This window comes from Pyxicephalus adspersus, chromosome Z, assembly GCF_032062135.1.
Source record: "Pyxicephalus adspersus chromosome Z, UCB_Pads_2.0, whole genome shotgun sequence".
Lineage (NCBI taxonomy): Eukaryota > Metazoa > Chordata > Amphibia > Anura > Pyxicephalidae > Pyxicephalus > Pyxicephalus adspersus.
The window spans coordinates 65,927,068-65,938,496 of NC_092871.1; the positions used below are offsets into that span (position 1 = coordinate 65,927,068).

Below are 11,429 nucleotides of genomic sequence, written 5' to 3' on the forward strand. Positions count from 1 at the left end.
GTAGGGTGCTTGCTAAAGCCATACATTATTCCAAAAGATTATTACAGTGGTCCAATTTTGGACATAATAAAATTATCACAAGATGATTCAAGGGTCTAAATGCTCTACTCATTACGCAGATCTGGTCTGCTTCATCAGGAGTTCTGTTGTTGACCCGTTATTATTGGTGGTAAATTAGAAATATAGCATGCATTTTGGACTGGCAAATGAATAAAACTAGGTAGAGTATGCAGAACTAGGAGTATGCAGAGAGCACTGTGTCCAGATGGAAAAGGTTTACATAAATATGTCCAACAGCTCCCAGGCTTGAATAACAGTGCCTTACCAAAGTAGAAGCAATTGCTACTGTATATCAGGTGTGTGAGGATAAAGGAAATATAGGTTAACCCTAAATATTATTAAGGAATTTATAGTTTTGAATAAGGACAAGATGGTGCCAGAGATGGTGTGTAGAGTCTATGCAGACTGGTAAAATGCAGCAATTGTATTCTCAAGGTAGAGCTCAGTGTTTTAAACTTAAATTTACAATAGTATCCAGAAGCTAAATTTATCAATAAATGAATACTTCTATTGTGGCTTTTGGGAGATTCCTACATTCACATCAATTTACACAATCCCAGTGTACCCAGGATCCACACCATCTCCCAGAGCCAAGTACTGGTACTCTTATTCCAGTATCTAGCCCGAGATCTCTGCAGGCACACATGATGCTACCAATGTTTTCCCCACTCTCCTTGCTTTACTGCTGGCCATCAACATCAGTGCATGCTTCACCTACTGACTACTGACATTGAGTCATTCTTCCTCCTGCTGATCACAAATGTAAGGGCATTTTTCCTCTGACTAAGCACTAACATTAGGGTATTCTTCCTGCCACTAACCACTGATGACAAGGAATTCTTTCTTCTGCTGAACATCTAATCCCAGCATTTTCTTTCCAACAGACTACTAATGTTGGGAATTTTTTATGTCCCACTGAGCACCACTGCTCAGACAATTTTTTTTCCATCCATGCTAAGACATTTTTTACTCCCACTGACCAGCAATATAAGGGGCTTTCCAGCTTTTTTGATTATTTTTACTTGCACACAAAGGGTTACATTTAGGTAGTGTTTATATACAGCTTTGACCCTCAGACCTGATAAGCAGTATGTGTGTGCAGCTGTAGAGGCTCACACAGCCTGCCTTGAGGCATTTGGGACTAGGACTGAAGGATTTCTTGAGGATTCATGCCACCTGTTAATTGGTGTGGGAGTATATAAAAGTAGCAGTAAGCCCTTCTTTTGGGACAGGATCCAGAAATGGCTCGCTGGATAGCTTTCACCTTGGCATTTGCCAGTTTTTTGGCAGCTGCCCATACAGCAACGGTAAGGCATTAGTAGGGAGGGTTAACAAATATGGATTATGCAATACAATTCATCTTAGCAGGGACACAATTTCATTGTGCATTTTCATCAGGATTTTCCAGTTGCCATTGTGCAAGGGTAACTAAAAGATTTGGCATCCATGAGCCCAGTGAGGATAATGATACACATGAAATGGTGCTTGGAAAATGTGGCCCCTAAACAATCATTTTGTAGAATGACCATAGGTATTGTGTCAACTGTGTGTGCAAAATTCATAATAGAAGATGAATACCAGAGAAAACTGTATTAAAATGGCATGCACAGAAGTCTTCTAGCAATGAACTGTCTGTTAGAGTGTAGCGAGTCTGAAGGAAGCCGTTGTAAGAGATATTTTATAACATTTTTGCCGTTTGTGTGGGATATGATATACAGTATTTTATGCAAGGTGAATAGTCAAAAAATTAGGATCATCAAGCCCAAGGTTGATATGGTAAAGGTTCATCCAGCGTTGCAGTAGCACATGTTTGTACATTTGTAAAATGAATTTATTGAGGTTCGAAGAATAAAAAAAACAATAATCAGTATTTAAATATTGCAATTGTTTGATATAAAATAGTCGGAGACTGCTAATATATAAAAATATGAAGAAAAATAGTTTCTGATCTTAGGACAAGAAGGCACAAAGTAAATTTGACCAATTTCAGAGTGGGATAAATTTAAATAAAACACATCTGCGACTAGTGGCAGCACAGGAAGCAAGTGTGAAAGTAAATTAATCAAATAAGATTCTATATAGACACCAAGTTGTTGATAACAACTCTGTAGCTGTTGTCTTGCAGTCAGGTTGATAGCAGAGATAAAGATTTTCCAGGTTTCAAAAAAAGCTGAGTCCTCTACTCCTTTTGTATGGAGGTCTCAATCCACTCCATGCGAAATAGATACTGTAGTTTGGTTAGAAATAGATGCATTGTCAGTGGAGTAGAAGAAAGCCAGCAGTGGAGGATTGTCTTTCTACCAAATTCGAGATGATTAGGGCTAAACGTCTAGCACCATTAGAGTACCGAACTCCATTTTTACTAAATATTTCTAATAGTGCCCAATCAGGTGAGTATGGCATGGAGGTTAATAGTGAATGCCAATGTAGATAACTATTTGTCTCCAAAAATTCCTAATGACCAGACAATCCCAGAGATTTTGGTAAAGGTTGGTCCCTGAGGCATTGCATTTAAGGAAGCTGTCTGAGATAGATGTGTTAGGCTCTTAAAGACGAGACATAGATGCAATGAAGAATTCTAAAAAACATTTTACTGTAGGAAGCAGCAGGGATCGTTTTTCAGGAAAATCTGTATGCTCTCAACATTTGGGATATGGAAATATTTGAAAAATTATTCATCAATTTGGACATCCCAGTGGTAGTTAAGGTATAGTCAATGCAGTCCCTTAAGAAATCATAATATTTAGATATGGCTTTGGAAGTTTCTGGTGTGTGCAGAAACAATTTATTTAGTGGATTAGAGCAATCTAGTGGACCTAAATGATGCAGCACTTCAGAGTAAATGCCTTGATGGACGGGCAAAATTGAGGAGGGAGGGTTGGGAAGTATGCAAGCTATATCCTGTTTTGAAAGTGTCTGTTTATTATCTGGATTAATAAGGGTTCTAATCGAGGTGATACCCTCTGTATACCAGGGGTGGAAATGTGTGGATTGGCAATCAGGTAGAAATTTTGGATTTCCCCATAGGGGGAGAAAAAGTAAACGATAAGAATTGAGACCTAGACCCTTGCGTAAGTTATGCCACAAAAGCCACTGGGACCACAATAAGAGGTTATTTGCTACTGCACCCAGTAGTAATGTAAGTGCAGAAGGGCTAGAGGATGTTGGGGGCAAAAAAGATGGAGATCAGTGGAACAGTTTGTGTAAATTGGAGTGTTGTGAATCTAATATTTGAGTATACAAATTAATGCTTGCTCACTTTTGGCTTGTGATACAAGTGGTTGGGAATTAAGTGGAGTTAGAGAAAACAGTTGTTTTTTTATATTGTTTCCTGATATTGTGTATTTGGAGTTGGGTCTGTTTGACTGTTGGGTCGTGTCTGTTTTACTGACAGTTTTGTTTTTTTGTAAATAGCTTTTTTTTTCCCTCTTTCCTTGCTGACCTCTAAGGAGGAGTGGTCAAGGTTTCACAGGTGATTTACATTCTGGGCAGACTCACCTTGAGCTTGTTCACTCTTGGCTTGTGATATAAATGGCTAGGAAATAAGTGGAGTTAGAGAACACAGGAGTTTGGAAACAAAAGGAGTTTAATCCTTATAGTAACTACAAACTGTAAGTAAACTTTTCAGCTCCTTGAAAACAATAAACATGGTATCTGGAAAAATGAGTGGTAGCAAGGTGGAAAGTTTGGTTCAGTGCACAGTCTGCCATATGTATGCACAAATAGAGCAACAGCACCTAGGTGCAAAACAAAACAAGGACAGGCATATAAACAGAATACAAAACAGGAAAAAATATCAAGATCAAAAACCAACGTGCAAAAAGGAAGGGAGCGGTAGGACCACATAGGGACCTCCGTCTCTCCATAACCAATACGAACACAGAAGAGTAACACACCAGAGCATAGGTAACACAATCTTTAGGATATGTGCAATGGAACCCAGTTTTTCAACAACCTGCAATCACAGGTAAGACCCCAGAGAAATCAATGGGTCCCCAACAATTTATTGTATTCCCATTTCCTGAAACATAATCCAGGAAGCCCAGGTCTCAATAAATGTCTCCTGTCTGCCATAGATCTCAGCTGTGAGGTCTTCCATATTCTTAATCTCATTAACCTTGCAGATCCATAAACCCACTGAGGGTGGGGAGGAGTTCCTGCACAATCTGGGAATACACACATTAGCGGCTGTCACAATATGTTTCACCAATGAGTTTTTATAAGCTTTTTGTGGCCAATCATGGAGGTAAAGTAGAAAAAAAGCGGAATCATCCAGCATATGTCTAACCGCCATATTTTGGCAGAGATCCCTAACTGTCACCCAGAAAGACCGGAGAACTGGGCAATCCCAGAAAACATGAAGTATCGTGCCTCTGTCTCTCCCACATCTCCAGCACAACTCAGATTTTGAAGGGAAAATAGAATGCATCCTAACAGGGGTTCTATACCATTGTGTGAGTATTTTATATCCTATTGAGTCATGGCAAAAAACTGTTCCTTCTGTGAAGGCAAAAGTTGTAGGTGAAGGTCTCTCTCCCAGGCCTTTAAAAATATAGGGGTCGAATGCTCCGGAGCTACGATAAGCAATGAAAAGATTCAAGATAATGCATGTCTCGTATCCAATTTTCCAACACACATCCTTTCAAATTCTGTGAGTTGTCTCAGAGAGCCCCGGGCATGTGGCAGAGATCCAAAAATGGGAGACCTGAACCGCCCTCCAGAAATCAAGCTGAAATGGCAAGGAGACATCTGATAACTCTTCCCGAGTGACCCACTGGTTTCACAAATTCGCAAATTTATGTGAAGATGTGCAGGTGGCAGACCCAGTGGTGGCAAATCTAGATGTTACTGCTACCCCTAACAGCCGGGAGAGCAGCCCATCTAATAGGGGTGGGGAAGGCATAGACAATTGGTTGTCATAGGAGATTCTATGATCAGGAGGACTGATAGAATAGTTTGTCGCCTGGATCCCTTTTAACCGAATGGTTTGCTGTCTCCCTGGTGTCAGGGTTCGGCATGTGGTGGACTAATTACTAATTACTGGGAGGAGCTGGGCATGACCCAGCTGTCTTAGTCCATGTTGGAACCAATGACAGGATAGATGGAAGATAGAGGATCCTTAAAAAACAGTTTAAAGAACTAGGTTTCAAGTTGAAGGAAAGGACCTTCAATGTTATATTCTCTGATATATTGCCTGCGCCATGCACAACACAGAAAAGGCAGCGGGAGCTTAGACATCTAAATGCATGGCTTAAGTCCTGGTGTAACATGGAAGGGTTTGGGTTCTTAGAGCACAGGGCTGACTTTTCATTGGCGTACAACCTCTATGCCAGCGATAGTTTGCACCTAAATGGAAGGGGGTCTGCTGTGCTAGGGGAAAGTTTTTGTGGAATAGTGGAGGCATATTTAAACTAGGACAGAGAGGGGTGGAAAAGTTAAAAAAGGTGGCAGAAAGGTCAGACAGGGGTCACTAGTGGAGGGTGGATTTGGGTTAGTGGAGGGGGGGGGGTTATCAATAAACTTAAGGAGCTTCCCATGTTACACACAAACATTGGATTGCGCAGTACTATTTGTACTGAAAAACAAAAAGATTTGGAAAACAGTGCTGGTAAACGCAGCAATGGTTTAAAGACCCTATTCACCAATGCTAAAAGTCTGGCAAACAAAATAGGGGAGTTGGAAGCCTTAATGAGTGAGGAGAATTATGACTTAGTTGGTATTGCTGAATCCTGGCTTTGTTCTTCACATGACTGGGCTGTCAATATTCCTGGTTATACTCTCTTTAGTAAAGACAGAGTCAAACGAAAAAGTGGTGGTGTCTGTCTGTATGTGAGAAATGATCTGAAAGTGAATGGGAAAGAAGAAATTGTTGATGGAGCAAATGATGCGGTTGAGACATTATGGCTGGAGGTAAATGTGGAGATGCATAATACACAAATAATTATTGGATTCTGTAATAGGCCCTTGGTGTTAAGGAAGCAATCGAGAATAAACTACTAGCACAAATAGAAAAAGCAGCAAAAACTGGAAATGTTTTAATCATGCGGGATTTCACCTACCCGGACATTCACTGGAGTAATGGCACTACAGGAACAGCAAACGGGAGGAAATTTATGAATTTAATAGAAGATAATTGGTACAGTTTATAGAAGCCCCAACTAGAATTGATACTCTGCTGGACCTAGTTGTAACAATGCAGAGCTTATAACAAATGTGCATATATAAGAGAATCTGGGTAGCAGTGACCATAATATGATTTCATTTAATGTAAGCTGTAAACAGGAAGCAAAAACTTGGACTGGGAGACATTATTGTCCTCAAAGAACACAGAACAGAAATGGGAATGTTTCAAGTCTGTTCTACACGAGCACACTGAAAAATATATTCCAATGAGTAATACGTTTAAGAGGCTAAAATTAAAACCTATTTGGTTCACAGCTGATGTTAAAAAATCCATGAAGAACAAGAAAAGGGCATTCCAAAAATATAAAAATGAAGGATCACCTTTATCATTAGAAACCTATAAGGAATATAATAAAAGATGTAAAAAGGAAATAAAATGTGCAAAACTTAAAAATGAAAGACAGGGGCAGGGGTAAGTAAGGCAAACCCCCCATTTTTTTTTAAATATATAATATTAGCAAAAAGATCAGATCTGAGCATGTAGGCCCCTTAAAGCCGTTAGTTCTAATTTTTAGAGACTCTTTAATCACTGGCATGATACCAATAAATTAGCGTAAGGACAATGTGGTTCCTATCTTCAAAAAAGGGAGCAAAGTAATTACCAGGTAACTACAGACCGGTTAATTTAGGGTCCAAAGATGGAAAGGTCCTAGAGCGTTTGATAAAGAATCAGATAGAGCAGTTTCTGCTAGAAAATAATATTATAAGTGATAGCCAACATGGCTTCAAGAAATAATGAAGTTTACTCTCTTTTCAGGAAGTAAGGAAGTAAGTAAACAGGTAGACAGTGGAATAGCAGTTGATATAGTGTACTTGGACTTTGCTAAAGCATTTGACACAGTACCCCACTGACGGTTAATGTGCATGTTAGGGTCAATAGGTTTAGAAAAGTCAATCTGTAAATAGATAGAGAGCTGGTTTACAGACTGCATCCAGAGAGTAGTGATTCATGAATCATCACTCTGAATGGTCTAAAGTTACTAGTGGTGTACCCCAAGGTTCAATGTTGGGACCTTTACTGTTTAACATCTTTATAAATAATATAGAGTTTGGGATTAAAAGTACAATTTCTGTGTTTGCAGATGACACTAAACTATGTAATGAATTATGTCCATACAGGATGTCTATAATCTACAAGCAGACCTGGATGTACTGTTTGATTGGACAGCCAAGTGGAAAATGACATTTAATATAGATAAATATAAAGTTATGCACTTGGGGGCTAACAACATGCATGCTTCATACTGTCTAGGGAGAATTAATTTGGGGGAGTCAGGAATGGAAAAGGATCTGGGGGTTCTGGTGGATCATAGACTTAATAACAGCATGCAATGCCAAGCTGCAATATCTAAAGCATGCAAAGTACTTTATTGTAATTAAAGAGGAATAGACTGCAGAGATGGAGACATAATCCTGCCCCTGTACAAAGCATTGGCCAGACCACATCTGGAATATGCAGTCCAGTTTTGGGCACCAGTTCACAAAAAGGACATTGTGGAATTAGAGAAAATGCAGAGCAACTAAACTAATAAAAGGAATGGAGGAGCTGAGCTATGAGGAGAGATTAGCTGAACTGAATCTATTCTCCCTTTAAGGGGGGATATGATCACCCTTTATAAATATATAAACGGTCCATATAGAGAACTCTCTTCCCAATTATTCACTTTCAGATCATTACAAAGAAAAAGAGGGCACTCATTGCATCTGGAGGAAAAGAAGTTTAGGCTTCGGATAAGGAAGGGATTCTTTACTGTAAGGTCTGTGAAAAAGTGGATTTGGCTCCCTCAGGAAGTAGTTTCAGCAAGTTCTATAGATTGCTTTAAGAAAAATCTGGATGCTTTTCTAAAAGCACAGAATATAACTGGGTATTAAGGCTTTAAAGTAAAGATAGCAGTGACTGTTGATCCAGGGAACATCTGATTGCCTCATGGAATAAGGATGGAATTTTTTTCCCCTTTTTGCCTTCCTCCGAACCAACTATGTCCATAGGGTTTTATATCTGGGATATGTATATTTCCCTAGTAGTTGAAATTGATGGACCTATGTTTTTTTTTTTTTTTTCAACCTGAACTTCTATGTAAGTAGTACCCATGCCCTTCTTCTTTTGTCCTATTGCAATAGGGTGAAAATTGTTGATATCAAGACACATCTATGATCTTTTTTTTTTGCAGCTTGGAGTTGTGTACACAGAAGGAGGATTTGTGGAAGGAAAGAGTAAGAAAATTGGAATTCTAAATACCAGCTACATTGACAGTTTCAAGGGAATTCCTTTTGCTGCTCCTCCATCAGTTCTTCAAAAAGCTGAGAGACATCCAGGATGGTCTGGTACGTTTACTGGAATTTGAACAGTTTCATACTTTTACTTCATAGAACATTTGAGAATGTTTACAAGCAATGTGAGTAAGGTTTAGGAAGTGTGTAAGGTTTTTAATAGGTTGTTTCATGTAAGTAAAAGAAAATCTGCCCAATGAAAACAAATTATTTAAGATGCTATGACCTTTCAACAGCCTAGGACGTGAATGACAATATTTGTCTAAAATGTACTTTTAGAAAATAGACATTGTTTTCCTCCTATAGTGAACACAGTTCCCAGCCCTCTGCAGTTCCCTCTGGCCTCCTTTAATAATCTTCAGCCTGTCTCGGAGCCAAGATTTCCTAGTACCATCTGCAGTACCTGACCAGAAATGTGGAGGGTAAAAAACATTCAGTTAGGAAAAAAACAGAGCTAGTATGACATGAAACCTTAAAAAGCTTAAAATAAACCCACTTAATATATGCTATCAGCATATTTACCGGCACAGATATACCAGGTACAGATACTTCTTCACTTACCTGTTCTTTCAAGAGCAAGCATGTCTGCCTGCTTCCAGGTGTGAAGGTTCATGTCACTGACCTCCAAATGTGTATCATCATATAGCCTTCTTTGCACTAAAGTGAGCCTATTTCTTGGTGCTGCATGATAAAGCACTGGTTTCTTCTGGGTTAAATCCAGACAGGCAGTAGGAATGGATGTTACTGGGTAATTCATTGTAGTTGGCACCTTGACAGCCGCATAGCTGTCCCAATCACCGTTGGATTCCTTATCAATCAGAGTTACCACATTTGGCAGTGGGTGGTACTGAATCATCACCATTGCCCCTATTCAGTTCTAATGGGCAGCCATGGGTGAGACACTACATGTAGCCTCTTAACTATGGGCGTGGTTCATGGGTGTGAGGAATCGTTCATCTCCTTAAGCTTGATCTAGGACATTTTGTTTAATTTACGAAGTCTGATGTGAGTTTGATTGCCCTTCATCATGTGTAAAACATAGGAACATTGAAAGCCACAGACTACAAGCCACGCTGTCTACAAGCCACCTTGAGCCAGACGGATACCCGTGGAAGCACAGATTGCCTGTACCTGAATATCTGGGTCCCACACTCAGGCAAATCAGGTGAGCCAATGGGACAGTTTATGCGCATTGGAGAGGGCTGCCACTAGACAGGGGTGGAGTACTTTTGGGATATTTAGGTGTCTTGCAGGCATGTTCTTTTTGTTTTTGCAAAATTATGTTGTTCAATAAACTCATCTTTACCCATTTAAAATCACAAAATAACACAATAAATGGTGTGCCAACAACGCTCAAGAATGTAGACCAGAGTTGCCATTTGCATGTAGGCTATGCCTAAAAAAAAAAACTTGGTATACTTTAGGCTAAGCTGTTGAAAGAGGTAAAAGAGGTGTTTTGCAGGTAAAAACATGAATTATTAGCTTGCCTACTCTTGCCTGTGGAAAAACATGAATGCTAAATTACATCCTCCATAACTTTTCTCAACTTGTTTGCAGTGTCCACCAACCTGCCAGTCATGGTATGGATCTATGGTGGAGCTTATCTGTTTGGTGCAGCTGAAGGAGCCAATTTCTTGGGAAACCAACTTTATGATGGCGAAGAGCTTGCTCTCCGTGGCAATGTCATTGTCGTGACCTTCAATTACCGTCTGGGACCATTGGGATTCTTAAGTACTGGAGACGCTAACGCCCCTGGTAGGGAGTTAACAATACACATCCTTCTAGAAACATTCCTGGCTGGTGAAATATTAAAAAAACAAATCACTGGACTGGAGTCACTGGACATGTAAATCCCCTATTAGAAAGTTGTGCCATCTTGTTACCTCATCTTCTGTTCTGGTGACAACTGCAAAATGTTTCCTGCTGACACTGGTCACCTGGACAAATAAAGAGTATCAATACAATCCTGAAACACAGATGTAAAAGTCAAATGAGTGCAGTTCTTTAATCATTCATACATCAGTGAATATATTTGTAACTCCGTGTAGTGTTAGTATTTCAATTTGAGAATGAGGTGAACCACAAGGCTAGTCTTAGGATGCTCCAACAGATGGGTGATAATTTGATCTTCTCTATAATTCACACTCATGACTTGTGTATAGTCAATTGATATTTACCAAAACCTTTCAACCAACACACAATATATGGTCAAAGGTTGCTTATGATCAGTCTGCTCTTGAATTTACTTCAGATATGAAAGTAAATATCAGCCTATCAGCCTAAATATCATACTACTTACTTTACCTAAAATATTTTGTGCACAGCTTTAGGGTAATCTAGTCATTAATAGCCAGAAAAGTTATATAATTTTACTTTTTGTGCACCAAATGCCATTGCATGGCATTTGCCAGTGGGTAACTTGTGAAATTAGAACAGGAAATATCCCAGGATAACCATGTACCTGTCATTTAGGAAACTATGGTCTGTGGGATCAACATATGGCCATTGCTTGGGTGAAGAGGAACATTGCTGCCTTTGGTGGAAACCCCAACAACATCACCATCTTTGGAGAGTCTGCAGGAGCTGCTAGTGTCTCACTACAGGTAATAAGGGATGACCCTCACTTCTTAAGTATAGCAGCCGGAATAACAGGGTCCAGTTATTTGGTTTCAACTCAAAATGGAATTAGCCTTAAAAGCCAAATTTAACTTTAGACAAATTCCTTTTTTCAAGTAATATTTTTAGTCTATTTTCTCTTTTTCCATCATGCTGTTGGTTGTAGACCCTGACACCTTACAATGTGTGTGTGTATATATATATATATATGTATATATAATGTATACATATATATATATATATTATATTCACACATATATATATATATTTATATATATATATATATATATATATATATA

At 39.1% G+C, this 11,429-nt stretch overlaps 1 protein-coding gene across 1 annotated transcript in view; it reads left to right on the top strand.

The window, feature by feature from the left end:
- The first annotated feature begins 1,301 nt into the window (after positions 1 to 1,301).
- The window catches only part of LOC140343340 (bile salt-activated lipase-like), a 19,003-nt gene continuing 8,875 nt past the window's right edge, over positions 1,302 to 11,429 (top strand). Inside the window, exons 1-5 of the mRNA XM_072429990.1 lie at positions 1,302 to 1,367; positions 8,415 to 8,568; positions 9,557 to 9,679; positions 10,072 to 10,269; positions 10,987 to 11,117. Of these exons, the coding sequence (XP_072286091.1) occupies positions 1,302 to 1,367; positions 8,415 to 8,568; positions 9,557 to 9,679; positions 10,072 to 10,269; positions 10,987 to 11,117 (672 nt within the window). The remainder of the gene's footprint in view (positions 1,368 to 8,414; positions 8,569 to 9,556; positions 9,680 to 10,071; positions 10,270 to 10,986; positions 11,118 to 11,429) is intronic.